Source organism: Haliotis cracherodii, unplaced genomic scaffold (genome assembly GCF_022045235.1).
Source record: "Haliotis cracherodii isolate W230 unplaced genomic scaffold, xgHalCrac1.p SCAF_2, whole genome shotgun sequence".
Classification (NCBI taxonomy): Eukaryota; Metazoa; Mollusca; class Gastropoda; order Lepetellida; family Haliotidae; genus Haliotis; species Haliotis cracherodii.
The window spans coordinates 12870226-12887665 of NW_027266275.1; the positions used below are offsets into that span (position 1 = coordinate 12870226).

The window sequence follows — 17440 nt, forward strand, 5'->3', positions numbered from 1 at the left end:
ATATATTAAAGGTACTTTTGTACTGAGTTCCCTAAAACAATCACATAAAAATGCATCTTGATGAACAGATACATCCTGTTTGATATATTTCTGTCTACAAAGGTTGTATTATGTACAATGAGTTTCCTCTCTCATTGAAACTTTGCATAGTATTTGAAATTGAGCACAAATGCTCATACAGAGACATTTCAATGACATGTCTTGTCATTTCCTCAGAAACAAACTTGTCATGTTAGTGTTACATACATTGACAAGGCCAACGACACCTAATCATTGAAGCACCCATAAATGTGACAAGAACTTCAAGGGAGGTAACTCTTGGATGCCTAGGCAAAGATGGGAATATGAGGCTACAACGTGGTCCGATAATAGGGAAATATTTAAAGCTGTGTAACGATCTGTCTTACATCATGGGAACAAGTTTCTACATTAAACGACTTAATGTACTTTTCTCTCAAAAGAGCAGAAGCATCATTAGGATAGCTGCTCATTCTGTGGTTCCATTTCAGAATTACGTATATATCGTCAATCTGGCAATATTGGAACATCAACAAATAGTCATTAAATATTCAAAGAGCCTATACTGATAAAAACATGTCAATTCCCTTCATATCATTGAATTTATAGTCATATAGATCAGAATGTATTAAAAAAATGCAGCGTTCTAAATTGCATTATTTAATTTCTGTCCCGACAAGATATCATTTTGCAAAGATATCATGCATCAAACAAATGAAAAAACAAAATAAGTATCCATTGACATAGATATAATGGACAAAGATAAGTATTCTTTTCTCAACATCACAAACATGATGCAATGCAAACACTACCACTAACAAGTCTGTGCAAGAAGTAATTTTGGGAATCAAATGTGCTTGTATTTCATCTTCAATCATCTTTAATAATGCAACACAAATATTTTGTTTACTTTTGCCAGATATGACAGATTAAAGAGCAAGTATCGGATTTTACAAAGATTTACACTTTAAAAAATCTTATCAATTAAATGGCAGCTCATTTGTTTCATTTTATGAATGACTGACTTGATGTGTTAAGCATTAACTATAAATTACGTTTTTTTGCCATACTTATTTTCATAATTATTGTTGAAAATCTGACCATGCTCCGTTCTTCCAAGATCTCAAGTTTTCACTAAAAACTGTCTGTGCATGATTCATGTCAGTGACACAAAGTTGGATTTTGTATTTCACCAGTCTGATTTTCAGGCAGTTTTTTTAACCTTTGCAAGTTTTTTCGAAGAGTCGAATACATCAGAGTTCACCTCTCACAAACTTTTCTCATAATGTCAAATCAATGAATGTGGCAATGTGCTATTCTCAAAATGACACAGATTCATCAAAGTCTTCCAAAATGGTTGGGAGTTGGATTTGGATGTATTGTCTATCATTTTTGTACTTCAGCTCTGTATGCTAACTTCAGCAGGTAAGTATTCTAACCTAAGAAAGGTCACAGTCAAGTACCTAGAGGATATCAGACAACATTCTCTACATATTATCCATGGGTATCCTAAAGCTTTTCCTCTCTTACAGAGTGGTCTCCCTTTATCATATCAAATGTTTCAAATCTACAATCATATTTTGGACTTTTTAATTTGTAGCACTGACCTCTCATGAAGGCACACTGATTACTAAGAGGCATCATCACATTTCAACCTACATGTCTTGTGGAACCACCATAGGTACCTTGATAAAGACCAAATAAATATATTTGAGTGCTAGTTTATGATGTTCATAAATCCACAGCACTATTGTTTTGACGAAGAAATACAGACATGACTATGAAGATTCTAAAGCTGTATGAGTAGCTACATTATCTCCATTTTCAATGAGGCAAGGGAGTTAACTTACTGTACAAGTCCAGGTTCCACCCTTGCTGAACTAGGCTGGTATTATGGAGTTATATTTTCGCTGAACAAACGAGTGTATGCATAATCCAATCAAAACAGCGTAACGAAATTGACATCTGGTTCGCAAACAACATGGATTTCAACTGCAGATTTTGGTCCACTGCAGAATTTCCAAAGGATGTGAACCATCAACTGGTCATTGACAGATCTTTTCATGTTTTTAATCAAGGTGCTCATGTGATTTGATGCACTTCACGAGGTAAGATCCTTTTTTTAACAATATAGATCTTGATCATCGATCAGAATGTCTTGACTGGGCGCCGCCATTTTGTTTGAAAACAATGCAGTTGGTGGAATCTGATAGGAGGGGGATAAAAGGGGCATAACTCGTAACAGCCACTGGTGGCACTACGACCGAGTCCAGAAATTCCAGCCTAGTTCGGCAAGGGTGGAAACTGGACTTTTACAGTCAGTTAACACCCTTGCCTAGGGAAGATGGATTATCTCCATTATCAAACTCACCACACAGTCAGCACTTGTAAATTCAAAGTGCTTGACCCTTTTCAAGTAGAAATATTGTTCACCGAGTTATTTAAGAGCATTCTATGATATAAATAGCTTGCCTTCAGGATTTGCTAAGACAGTAAAGAGGATCAAAGGGTAATATATTAAAGATTGAAAAATGTAAACTACAAAGATAGAACTATAACCCTAAGATACCACGGGGAATCATAAGCATAGAACACCCACACCCTGTAAAATATGTTCTTGTCTTCTTTCCTGTCATGTAATATATCATTCACTAACTACATGTTTACAAAGCACTATCACTACACTAAGTGATTAGCATGTCAAAACTACCAGTGATTATCATGTGACAAAGGTTATATTTGGGATAACATTTTCTTAGTAAGTACAAATTCTAGTACTTTTTGATTATCCTGTCTTGTCACAGTCTTGTGTACATACAAAGGATTATATTGTGTTAGAACATGTACCCTTTACATAACACATATTTACATATATTTTAATGTCACAACAAGGACATGATTAGTTAAACAGTCATATACTGGTTACGACATCAACATCCGGCTTTTGATTGATGAGATAAAGTTATTTATTAATTGCCCGTGAAGAGATCACCCGTTTAATAAACATACAGCTTTATTACACATTGTGTAATACCAAAACGCGTGCTTATGTACTCTAGGAACACGTTTTACGAACAAATATTGAAAGCTCTTGACATCCCTTGCTTATTCAAAGACATTGCGGGTGGAGATGATAGATCACTGAGAGGAGCTTATGCACACTCGATGACCCCAGCAACCTTGTTGCTAGGCTGACGTCACATGGCATTGTTTCGCCAATTGATCTTGCAACAAAATTCCACAAATTACGTCATCAGGTACTGTGACGTGATTGTAAACTTTGAGGTGCAAGGCGACGTTCCACAAAGCATCGTACTGTAGCCCAACGACAGTCGTTGGTCTAAGTTATTGTATGTGAGTTGCGATAACCTTAGCGCTATGATAGTTTTGTGGAACAGACGCCTGAATTCTGAAGGTAGACCGTTGTATGGTATTAAATTCATACCTTTCAACTTTTGACGTGTTTGAAGAATTATTATGTTGAACTCAATTGGATTATGCCGTGGGTCATGTAGGTGTCAGCCTATTCACACTCAAGAGTATAATTCCAAAAACTTTATAAATGGCAAGTAATAAATAAAATACTAAACTCGCTCCCGTGTAAAACAAATTTTATGAAACTCGTGAATAGTTGTGGTATCTGACAACTATTCACTTGTTTCATAAAATTGGTATTATACCGGAGCTCGTTTAGTATTCTATATATACTGGGTATGACATCCCACTTTTGACTAAGAGATAAAGTTATTTACTTGGTATGACATCACACTTTTGACTAAGAGATAAAATTATATACTAGGTATGACATCCCACTTTCGACTAAGTGATAAAGTTATTTACTTGGTATGACATCCCATTTTTGACTGAAATAAAGTTATATACTGGGTATGACATCCCATTTTTGACTAAGATATATAGTTATATACTTGCTATGACATCCCACTTTTGACTGAAATAAAGTTATTTACTTGGTATGACATCCCACTTTTGACTAAGAGATAAAGTTATATACTAGGTATGACATCCCACTTTTGAGTAAGAGACAAAAGTTATATACTGGGTATGACATCCCATTTTTGACTAAAAGATAAGTTATATACTGGGTATGACATCCCACTTTTGAGTAAGAGATAAAAGTTATATACTGGGTATGACATCCCACTTTTGACTAAGAGATAAAAGTTGAATACTGGGTATGACATCCCATTTTGACTAAGAGATAAAAGTTATATACTGGGTATGACATCCCATTTTTGACTAAGAGATAAAAGTTATATACTGGGTATGACATCCCATTTTTGACTAAGAGATAAAAGTTATATCCTTGGTATGACATCCCACTTTTGACTAAGAGATAATGTTATATCCTTGGTATGACATCCCACTTTTAACTAAGAGATAAAAGTTATATACTGGGTATGACATCCCACTTTTTGACTAAAAGATAAAAGTTATATGCTGGGTATGACATCCCTTTTTGACTGAGATATAAAGTTATATACTTGGTATGACATCCCACTTTTTGACTAAGAGATAAAAGTTATATACTGGGTATGACATCCCTTTTTGACTAAAAGATAAAAGTTATATACTTGGTATGACATCCCTTTTTGACTGAGAGATAAGTTATTTGAGCATCAATGAGCACTGTTTGACACCAACAAGTTTGCCAGTGATGAGGAACAACACATATTGTGACTAGTTCAATATAAACACCATCTGTATCATTTAATACAAAGCGTTGTATGCTGTACCATGCAGTTAGTGAAATTGTGGAGCATTCAATCATAAGTAGGACATTGTTAATAATCACGCCATTATAAAATTAGCGACTTAGGGTATTTATTTCGGTAGGACCATGATGCATTCAGTAAATACTTGTTGCGTCACTAACAACACCACATAGCCAATAACATCCATAATGGAAAGGAGAAGGATGGGATTAATTAAAAAAAATTAAAACAATTATAAGAAAAAAGTATATAAAAATATTAAAATGTTGCGAACATAAAAGGTAATTTTAAAAATAATATCTTGTTTAATGTCAAATATAAAAAATATCAGATAAATAAATGATTTTTTTTTCCATACTCCTTTCCATTTCTTGCCATTTAACAAAATAAAACTACTAACCGTGCCATGAAAACCCTACAGAGGAGAAAAAAGAGACAAACAGGTAGAGAAAAAGGAAATGTAAATACAAATCAAGAGCAAACAAAACAGGCAAATGGTCACTCTCTCAACAAGCAACTGGAGGGAATGGAAACAGAACCAGGAACATTCAACAGATGATGCCAACCTAGAACAACAGCCCTGTCTTTTAAAGAAACATTAACAAATTGAAACAGAACTTGAATAGACACAAATCTGTGATAAGCTCTTCTATGAATGGCATATTCTGTTTTATGTTAAGCACAAATACTCAGGGATGCAACTGCAGCAGGAAACTAATCAAACATTAGCTCTGTCTTAAAAGCTTGTTTCTGAAAAGAGGCCTAGCTTTTAAGTCAAAGAACAAACAGAAAGCCTGTCACATTTTGTATTCAAAAGTAATATTGCCTTTTTATTTAATCTCATGCAGGATTGCTATCCATTTAAAAAAAAGTATTTATTTTTCAAAACTGTGAGCTTATATACCACTCAACATTTGCTGAGGACCAAATCAGTCATCTTCAAAGGTGTGATCCTCGGCAAATGTGTAGTATCCAGATATTGTCAAAATGGTATAAAAATCATGCTGAATGATTGACAAGAATGGGACAAGCTTTGTAAATTGCGGAGCTGTGTAATGTTATGTTCAACACCAAACTGAATCATGGTAGTCAAAGAAATATATAAATTAACTAAAAACATTCATTTGAGTGCAAAACTGTTAAAAACTGATAGGAACAATTTTCAAAACATACCTATGCTAAACAAGCATCTTGTACAATTAAACACTTGATGGGTAAAAAAGGGTATAAAAATATGGCTGCCACATTTCTCTCAACAGGTGGAGCCTTAACCAACAAGGCTCAGCATGTGATGGACATGTTTGGAAGATAAGAAAATGTTAATTTCTTTGTAAAAGTCACAACTTTAAAAAACATATAATGTAAAATGTTCTTCTTCCACCCCCCCACAGAAAAAAACACTGTGAACATATGCATATTTTTTCCAACCAATCCCATTTTGTCAAAACAGAAATGAAATCAATCATGTTGAAATGTATTGATGTAGATTTCACAATGAATCACAAATGTTAAAAGGGCTTCTGATTCAGATCACAGTTCATTCAGTTCTGGATGCGTTTTGCACACAATTGACAACACCGTACATACAACAGCTCATGTCTGCAGATTAAAGTAAGGATTGACGTAGGAGAAATTTCTGAATGCATCATCGTCTATATTCATGATGATCAGACTGTCGATTGGCGTCAGTTTCACGGGGATTCGCGTGAATAACTTGTCAAAGTTCTCAGCCTTCTTTGGATCATTCTGGAAGTGGGAAGTGAAAGAAAAAACATAAAATATCTATAAACAAAGTGACGTCTACAACATATATGTCCACAAAGGGGAAATCTACCCCAAATAATAGTGGCATGTGCATTGTTAATTTGTCAACTCAATTTGTGAAAATTATCAGGTCAATCAATTGTCCTCCATAACATCATGGGAAACATTTACATATTTAAATTATTGAAACTAAAAAAATATTATATTAAAATCTATGAAACAAATTACCAAACAGCTTCAAGAGAGAAATGAAATTTTTAACCTTGCCTTCTAGAAAACAATTTCAAATTCAACATAAAATTTCAGAAAATATTTTGAAAACAAAAAGTTATTCTGCCAAAAGTGTGACTTTGTCGTGTTATAGCTAAAGGGAGACAATTCTTGGCCACCTGGTCCTCGAGCTACCTAGGAAAGATGTGCTACAAACACACAGACATTTTCTCGAGCCATGAGAGTTAACTGACTATGAAAGTCCAGTTTCCACCCTTGCTGAACAAGGCTGGTATTATGGAGTTACAATTTGGCTGGACTAACGAGTCTATGCATAGTCTAATCAAAATCATGCAACGAAATCGAAATCTGGTTCGTAAACTGTAATGCATGTTTCGGTCCATTGCAGGATTTGTAAAGCATGTGCACCGCCAACTGGTTGTCAAAGAGATATTTTCCAAATCTTTTCTTGTTTTTAATGAAGGTGCTCACGTGATTTGATGCACTTCGCGATGTAAGACCCATTTTATCACAATATAGATTTTGATTATCGATCAGATCATCTTCACTGGGCGCCGCGATTTTGTTTGAAGCAAATGGAAGTGATACAAGAGTTGGAATCTGATTGGTCCATAAGAGAGGCATAGAACAGACATAACTTGTTATAGCCACTGGGGGCACTATGATTGAGCCCAGGTATTCCAGCCTAGTTCGGCAAGGGAGGAAACTGGACCTTTAAAGTCAGTTAACTCTTTTGCCTCGGGAAGATGACACACAGAGGTCAACACCACAACATCAAAAAGCACTAGGAGAGATAAGACAGAGTACAGAAACACAATCATTCTGAGATGTTCTGCTATCAGACATGATGATTTATTGATATTTTTATTCACACTTCATACTGCAATAGTGTTTTAACATTACATTTTAAAAACATCTTGCAAGAAAAAAGCTACCAAAAAACTTACCAATCTTCAAACCGAGCAAGATTCTACAATCTGTAATTGCTTTATAGAATCAATATTTCTACCCCAATACAGGGATTTCCTAATTTAAATGTGAAAACTCACGATATGCATGATATGCCGGCTGAATATAAGTAGATTTCATCTGAACATAATATTTGTCTGAACTGCAGAACATCTTAGGATACTAAGAGAATACTACGTGAAAATCTGACACGGAAAATGTTTTTGTTTGCTCAAATTCTGAATTGACCTTATCATGTGTCACACATGTGTCACACACTTGTCACAGTACTTTTTACTTACCAAAACCAAAACATCATTGTAAATTTTTTTTATGGGGATATATCCAGTCATTTATACAAGAAGAGGGTGGGCAAATTGGTTCAGGGGCAAATTGGTTCAAGGGCAAAATACTTTGTTTTAAGTGATTAACTAAAAAGACAGTGAGAATTTTATATGAACTTTATACTTTTACAACAATGTAAGGGATAAACCTTTGATATCAATCAACAACCCAATGTTTGTGAGATGGGGTGGAGCGTGGTGTGTGGGGTGGGGTGGGGTGTGGTGTGTGGGGTGCAGTCTGGTCTGTGGGCTGGGTTGGGGTGTGTGGGGTGGGGTGTGGGGTGTGGGGTGTAGTGTGGTGTGTGGGGTGTGGGATGGAGTGTAGGGTGTGGGGTGGAGTTAGGGTGTGGAGCATGGGGTGTGGGGTTTGAGGTGTGGGGTGTGGAGTGTGGTGTGTGGGGTGTGGGATGGAGAGTGGGGTGTGGTGTGTGGGGTGTGGAGCATGGGGTGTGGGGTTTGGGGTGTGGGGTGTGGAGTGTGGAGTGTGGAGTGTGGAATGTGAGGTGGAATGTGGGGTGATATGTGGGGTGTTGGGTGGAGTGTGGGATGTGGGGTTAAGTGTTGGGTGTGGGGTGAAGTGTGGGGGTAGAGTGTTGGGTGGAGTGTGGGGTGTGGGGTGAAGTGTGGGTGTGGGGTGCGGGGCGGAGTGTGTGGTGTGGGGTGGAGTGTGGGGGTGGAGTGTGGGGTGAAGCGTGGGTGTGGGGTGTGGGGCGGAGTGTGTGGTGTGGGGTGGTGTGGGGTGGAGCATGGGGGTGGAGTGTTGGGTGGAGTGTGGGGTGTGGGGTGGAGTGTTGGTGTGGGGTGTGGGGGATCTTGAGTTCTTCTGCTGCAGTGTCAAAATCTCATTATACCTAACTTTTATTATGGACTTCTTTTCATTTCAAACACAACCTACACCCAATGTAATAACTGCCAAGACTTATGCCATGTTTGTATGTTCCTAACAATTAAACAGATTTTAATTTCTAGTAGAGCTGTGATGAGTCCAAATTTACTACCCGGGTACCCGACCACCTATTACTCTACCCTACCCATGTACCCAATATAGGTCTCAAGAGATGGGTACAAAATGACTAGTTTGACTGTAGCATACAGTTACACATACAGAACGATCTGGTCACGCAAACACTGAAGTTGACCAAAGCGTTATCTTTATTCAAACATATGAAAGTCAGAAGTAATGAGAACCTTGGTTGTTTGTAGTGTAGCCATGAAGTTCTAGATAACTTTTGTCATTAAACAATATATCACGTGACTAACCACGGTCCGGGTAGTCCTTTTGGTACCAGGGTCCTACTCAGTACCACCCAACCCGAGTACCCGATTTACCCATCCCAGCCCTAATTTCTAGGCTGATTTAGAATATCAAACACATGATCCAGCACCAGTCTTATTTTTTTACCAATTATTATGGACATATTCCTGTCAGACTCATCATTTTAGATAAAAAAAACGCAATTCTCAAACATATTTCATCTAATGGACCACCACCACCACCACAATATACCATAACATATATTTATACAGATGGACTGTTTAGTTTCCACAAATGCCCATGGCAAAAACACAGCTGGAGAAACCTATAAGTATAAAACTAGATACAGTCGTCATGGAAACTGGAACTGGAAATCTTGGATGAAATCTTGAAAGAGCTAAATAGAGATGCTACACACAAAAGAATAAAGTCAGTTGTACTCAAACTAAGTTGTACACAGGTACCACTACCATGATGTTGAACATAACAAAGCTACCAGAAAGGTTTTTAATGGCCTCAGTCAGGCAGCACAAGCACCATCAGTATCCAAACTCCACCCAGTCCAATGGGAACCAGTCCCGACAAGGAGCCTCTCCCATCCCTACCATCACAGGATCATCCTCTTGTAACAGGGGCTGGACCGGTCACACAAAACATACCGCATTCGACGTAATAAGCGCCCGCTCTGATAAGCGATATTAACTAATATATTGGCTAGTAAACAATCCCAATTAGCACCCCTTCCAATTGATCAATGTACACAAGACTTATTTATTCGCGTATGATACGCACTCGTGTGTTATATGCAACCTGAATTATGGGCAATAAAATTCTGGAAAAATATATCTGTTGTACATGAACATTCAGGCTGTCAGCATAAACCATGAAATTTATCTTTAAATAAAATTCTAATAAGAGCCCCCTATTTCTAATTTTGAGAGCGCCCTGGGCGCTTATTACGTCGAATACGGTAGTTCTTGATATTGTTTTAAGGTTCAGAACCAACAGATGTACTGGGCCCCGTTCCACAAAACAATCATATTGCTATGACTTTCGTAAGTCGATGTTAAAATATGGGAGTTACAATTGACTTAGCGTTAAGATGGCTTTGTGGAATGGGGACCTGATGTAGTCATTATTAGAGGTCGGACTTGCGATCGTATGTTTCAAAGTACAAAAAAATCAGGTGACAACTTTGAAATCGGGTGACACGTTTCCTGGTGTGACAAAAGAGCTATCTAATTAACAAATGATAAAAAAGAGAAATAAAACACAGTCACCTGAGGTTTGTTTCATTATTTCTAAATTTAGGGTCCTGGAGTGTGTATGAATGGGCTAGACTCATATCACTGGGATTTCTTTAAGAAATGGCAACCACAGTTCCGTGGTTTGTGAAAAACATGATCCCCCAGCCAATGAAAATATATTTTTGAAAATAACAGCATATTATTAATCAGTATGGAATAATCAAAGAAATAAAGCATGTCGTTAAAGACTATTCTACAAGGAGCAGCAGATGATCCGAAGCATCTCTCAAGAGAGAGACTCCTCTTTGACAATCCTAAACCAACAACAATTCTGTCAAAGCTCTAAATTCAAATTTCAATGCAGTTACTATCATATAAGTACTTTTTACACTTTGAAAGTTAACTTTCTGCTTGCTAATGTGTGACATGCAGAGATGTTCAAATCTCAACGTCTAGTTCCCATCCAGCTGTCACGCTAGTCATCCTGCGCGAGATACTTACAATCTTGGGTTTGTACGGAGGCTGAATCTCCATGCCTTCGATCTTCTCCCAGTTTATCCTTCTGAAGAATGCATGATCCTTTATGTCTCGCTCGCCAGTTGGGCCACACCCAAGTCGCTTCTGGGGGTTCTTCGTCAACAACTGAGGGAGGGGCAAAAATATTATTTTGCAAATTCTTTACCCCTATGAGCTATGAAATCTATATATGTCAGAGATCAGAGAATATATATTAGTTAATGCAATCAAATTCACACTCATATGCCCTTAAGAGTATTTTATCAAAATTTGCATGCACATACATAATTTTCATACAAAAATAGTAAAACTTTGTCACTAATAACTACAATTTAGCTTTTGATGAGAACCTTGGATTTTGTTAAAGAGAAATTATTCTTTTGAATTTACAATTTAATTTTTGGCAAGGAAGAGACAAAAACTTTTGGGGAAATCCATAATACCTAAAGAAATCGTTCTTTCATCTGGCAATTGATTCATTTTATCCAAGAGGTAAAATCCTGTCCAATTATGTTTAAGGCGAGATATTATTATTATTGCTACACTACTGCGCTGGCTTCTCACCCCCTTGCAGATGGACACAGCCTCCCTGGACATAGACTTGGGGTAAGACACGTTGTGGTCGGTGATCGACGTGAACAGCTCCTCCTCATCCTCACCATCAAATGGAGGCTGCAAGTACATGGTCAAGGTCATGGTTAAGGTCATGGTCAAGCAACAGACAGATACCATTTATTGCTAATCAAATATTATTCTCGAGGTTCAAGGTTTTATCATCTTATGATTTTATTTGGATAGTATGAGATGTGAATTTACATCATCAACTTCATGTTCATGTTTACACTGCTATGATATTGAAGATCCATCTTCCTGAGGCAAGGAAGTTAACTGACTATTTAAGTCCAGTTTCCACCCTTGCCGAACTAGGCTTGAATTATGGACTTATTTTTTCGAAATCGACATCTGGTTCATAAACTGCAGTGCAGATTTCGGTCGATTGATGGATGTGCAAAGCATGTGTACCGTCAGTTTAGCGTCAACAAAAAATCCAAATCTTTTCATGTTTTCAATCAAGGTGCTCACGTGACTTGATGCACTTCGTGAAGTAAGACCCGTTTTATTACCATAAAGATCTCAGATCGTCTTCACTGGGCGCTGCCATTTTGTTTGAAGCAGACGCAAGCGATATGAGAGGTGGAATCTGATTGGACAATAGGACGGACACAGAAGGGACATAACCCGTAATCGCCACTGGTGGTGCTACAATCGAACCCAGAAATTCCAACTTAGTTCATCTGGGTGGACACTGGACTTTTAAAGTCCATTAACTCCCTTGCCCCCGGAGGATGTTGAAGGTCCATCCCGATCCTACATATGTGAAAAGTGTCCAATGAACTGAACGCTCGTAGAGCAACACAATAAACAGCCCATGAGATAACATGCCACAGCTTAACATGAATATCCCACTCTGATCTGACCAGTCCTTGCTTTTCTCCCTTTGTAATGACTGCATGGGTAACAAGTACCCTCTTTTAAAATCTGTTGGTATGAGTGAGTGAGTGAGTGAGTTGGGTTTAATGCCGCTTTTAACAGTATTACAGTTATATCGCGGCGTGTCGGCTTAATGTGGGAGGAAAGCCCGAAGTGATGCAGGTCTTAGACGTTTACCAGTTCGGTGAAACCCACGAGCACGGGTATGGTGCTGACAAACCTAGAAACATAATCGGGCCCAACCGGGATTTGAACCCACAATCATAGGTTTCTGGCGTGCCCACGGGACGCAACTCTGCACAGCGAATCGCGGTGCTTTAGACGACTGGGCTACCCGTGCCCCCAGTCTGTTGTTATGATGTGGCTGGGGATTGAGTAACTGACTTTCCTCTACCTATTAAGACACAGAGGCATGTGTCATGTGTATGGTAAGAAACATAAAGGGATTCACCTGGGATTTCAACCATCAGGTTAAAACAGCATGATATACTAGTATATATCTGAATACAGCATAGCAACACAATGGTATTATATATCCTCAATTAGTTTTCCCTTACGTGTCATTGCTGCCACCATTGGATTCAACCCTACGCCTGGGAGGTCAGCTAATGATTTGTTTGTTTGTTTGTGAAAGTCTTGATGCTATGAAGAGTATACAGAAACCCATGATCGGTGAATGTGTTGTTTGTTTGTTGTTTAATGCGGCACTCAGCAATATTCCTGCTATATGATGCCGGTCTGTAAAGAATCGAGTGATTGACATTATGAGCATCAATCCATGCAAATGGGATATGATAAGATGCATCTACCCAGTCAGCGAGTCTGACCCCCCGATCCCATTTGTGGCCTCTTACGGCAAGCATGGGTTGCCGTCTTCTGAACAGAAGTATACGAGTATCAAAACTCCAGCAAAAGTTCAAACTGAAGAGGACTTCTTTTACTGTGTAATCACCATGAGCAAAACCTCAGCTTAACTACACCTTTCACTTGGCTTGATAGCAGTGTCTCTTTGAAGGTACGCTCATTCATTCATTTATCCAAACATCTCTCAATCAAGAGAGTACCCCATAAAGATCTGAGTTGGTCTTCATCAACCCTTGCTTGTCGTATGAGCCGGCTAACGGGGTTGGTTGGTCAGTCATGGTATCCAAATATCCAAAGATTGTTACTGTATCCAGATTGAGGCTCATGATGTCAATCATCATAGCTCTCCAACCCACTTTTACTTGAATTAAAACTACCCTGCCATGACTAATCATACACCCAAACTTCCACACCACTGCCCCAATTTGGCCCCATGCTATCATCTATCTTAACCCAGATCCACGACCCCACCTCCCTATCATGCCTGTGTTCCCTTAACCCAGATCCATGACCCACCTTCCTATCATGCCTGTGTTCCCCTCGACCAGATCCATGAGCCCACCTCCCTATCATGCCTGTGTTCCCCACACCCAGATCGATGACCCAACCTCCCTATCATGCCTGTGTTCCCCACACCCAGATCGATGACCCCACCTGCCTATCATGCCTGTGTTCCCTTAACCCAGATCCATGACCCACCTTCCTATCATGCCTGTGTTCCCCTCGACCAGATCCATGACCCCACCTCCCTATCATGCCTGTGTTCCCCACACCCAGATCGATGACCCCACCTGCCTATCATGCCTGTGTTCCCTTAACCCAGATCCATGTCCATACCTTCCTATCATGCCTGTGTTCCCCTCGACCAGATCCATTAGCCCACCTCCCTATCATGCCTGTGTTCCCCACACCCAGATCGATGACCCCACCTTCCTATCATGCCTGTATTCCCCACACCCAGATCCATGACCCACCTCCCTATCATGCCTATGTTCCCTTAACCCAGATCCATGACCCCACCTTCCTATCATGCCTGTGTTCCCCTCGACCAGATCCATGACCCCACCTCCCTATCATACCTGTATTCCCCACATCCAGATCCATGACCCACCTCCCTATCATGCCTATGTTCCCCTCACCAAGATCCATGACCCACCTTCCTATCATGCCTGTGTTCCCCTCGACCAGATCCATGACCCCACCTCCCTATCATACCTGTATTCCCCACACCCAGATCCATGACCCACCTCCCTATCATGCCTGTGTTCCCTTAACCCAGATCCATGACCCCACCTCCCTATCATGCCTGTGTTCCCTTAACCCAGATCCATGACCCCACCTCCCTATCATGCCTGTGTTCCCTTAACCCAGATCCACGACCCCACCTCCCTATCATGCCTGTGTTCCCTTAACCCAGATCCATGACCCCACCTCCCTATCATGCCTGTGTTCCCTTAACCCAGATCCATGACCCCACCTCCCTATCATGCCTGTGTTCCCTTAACCCAGATCCATGACCCCACCTTCCTATCATGCCTGTGTTCCCCTCGACCAGATCCATGACCCCACCTCCCTATCATACTTGTATTCCCCTCACCAAGATCCACGACCCCACCTCCCTATCATGCCTGTGTTCCCCTCACCAAGATCCATGACCCCACCTTCCTATCATGCCTGTGTTCCCCTCGACCAGATCCATGACCCCACCTCCCTATCATACTTGTATTCCCCTCACCAAGATCCACGACCCCACCTCCCTATACTACTTGTATTCCCCACACCCAGATCCATGACCCCACCTTCCTATCATACTTGTATTCCCCTCACCCAGATCCATGACCTCACCTTCCTATCATGCCTGTGTTCCCCTCGACCAGATCCATGACCCTACCTCCCTATCATACTTGTATTCCCCTCACCAAGATCCACGACCCCACCTTCCTATCATGCTTATGTTCCCCTCACCTAGATCCACTTTCCTCTGGCCATCAACCATCTCCTCCATATCATGCCTTCATAATGTTGCAGTAAAGCCTGCTCTTCGATGCCACCTCAGACAATTAGGTCTCGAGTTCAATGGGGGCAACATCCCTCTTAGCCATATTGATCGCAGCCTAACAGACTGTGACATGGCTGCAATTGTCTGGACCCATGACACAAGGACAGTAACTCTTGCTTTGAAGTCACTTACAAAAGCATTACCAGCATGGGATCAAGGATGTCTGAAACTGCCTGTCTCTGCTGACGCCAAATTTAGACATGATAATTCCAGGTGCCTTCAACTGATTGAAACGGGTTCAAAAAAGGCAATAAGATTACGTGGGCATTTCATTCATCGATCCAGGATGCTGTAATTGACAGTGAGATAAAAGACTGACCGGACTGGACTGGACTGACTGACTGACTGACTGACTGACTGACTGACTGACTGACTGACTGACTGACTGACTGACTGACTGACTGACTGACTGACTGACTGACTGACTGACTGACTGACTGACTGACTGACATGAGGCTATATGATGAAGTTGTATTTTATGCTGGCATAAAAATGTTAACATCAGCCCTTGTACAAAAGATGAGTAAGTATTGTTGGCCACTGAAATTAGCTTCTAAAGAACAGTTTGTATTCTTCACACATAAAGAGTGTCATCAAAATCTGATTGAGTCATAAATGATGTCATATGGAATGAACAGATTTCCCTCAAAACAGTATGCTTTAACATTGAAAGATTACAGACACAGCAATAACCAAAGACAAAGCAGTCACCTCAGACACAGCAGTCACATTGTACACAGAACTGATCCTCGTAAAACACTTTTGCTGACAATTACAGTGACAGACAATCTCAAATACCCACAGAACCTCAAACACTTCAACCTCAGACCAACATTTTAAGCACTGATGACAATTAATGAGACAACAATGACTCCAGACATCCTATAGATTCTCCCATCTATAGATTTCTAGCATCTACAGTGTCAAACTTGAAATGGTAACACCTAAAGCAGTTTTTATTAACAAAACTGGAGAAAGACAGGTTCTAACCTTTTAATGGAAAGATCTCCTTTATATACAACCAGAACCCCTTATAGTTATGTTGCTATATAGTTAAGGTACAAGCTGCCTTAAATTCGATTCTGAATCAATAATATTTGACTGACTGACTGACAACACACTGTTCTATTCTCAATATTAATAATCAAAAGAGAAATATGGTCATGTTAGACAATCCTATTTTTCAAGTTCTGTGCCCATAATATTTATTATGTTCAATGACACATTATCCAAAGCATATAACCATAAAATGAAAACAAATTCAGATCCTAAACTGAAGCCTGAAGAATGGCGCGGGATTGTGGAAGTATGTCAACATTGCTGACGGCAAATTAAACTTAAACAAGTTACTGGGAGATGTTTTCACAACAGAAACATAAACAGGCCATTTTGCCTAAGGAGAAAGCACAACCAGGTAATATTCATCCAACAAAGCACCATTTCCACCGAGACATATAATCTATAAATTATCTGGAATGTACTAACAGAGGGTTTACAGAAAACAGAATAATCCAAACTTGGCAGCTCATATTGCACTGATCTGAATTTAATAAACTTGCAATGAAAACAGTTAAATCAAACATGGCCAGAACACATTTGCTTCCATCCAAATGACTGTGTGGAGTGCACAAAAGTGCTCCCTGAGTGTGATGGAGTGTGAAATAATGTTGACTCAGCAAAGCTGGGCCAGGACAATTGTGACTGGACTCTCCCAAGGGAGCCTCTCGCCTTTGATAAAACTCTGTCTCATCTTGTCAAATTCTGCAGAATAGCCCTGAAGATGACGGCGGTGTTCTGCTTCAATCAATGAGGGAAAACAGTGTATATGAGCTGCCTGTACAAAGGTATCTCAGTCTTAAACAGAGCATGTTCTGTTGTGCTTGGGACGTGGGGAAAGTGGCAATTAGTGACAAATCTGCCATACATATTGATGGATGGTTTGGAGATGGCTCTTGGGTGTAACATTTCCT

The 17440-nt window shown here is 39.7% G+C and overlaps 1 protein-coding gene across 2 annotated transcripts in view; it reads right to left on the minus strand.

The window, feature by feature from the left end:
• LOC139469812 (calcium-dependent protein kinase C-like) overlaps window positions 1-17440 on the minus strand; it is a 158355-nt gene that overhangs the window by 17559 nt on the left and 123356 nt on the right. Inside the window, exons 14-16 of one of the 2 annotated variants that reach the window (XM_071252110.1) lie at window positions 11621-11728; window positions 11042-11182; window positions 5091-6497 (exon numbers count right to left, since the gene is read on the minus strand). In XM_071252110.1, coding sequence (XP_071108211.1) covers window positions 6345-6497; window positions 11042-11182; window positions 11621-11728 — 402 coding nt within the window. In that variant the 3' untranslated portion in view covers window positions 5091-6344. Of the gene's footprint in view, window positions 1-5090; window positions 6498-11041; window positions 11183-11620; window positions 11729-17440 lie in introns of those variants that run through there. The other variant, XM_071252109.1, reaches the window with a different exon arrangement.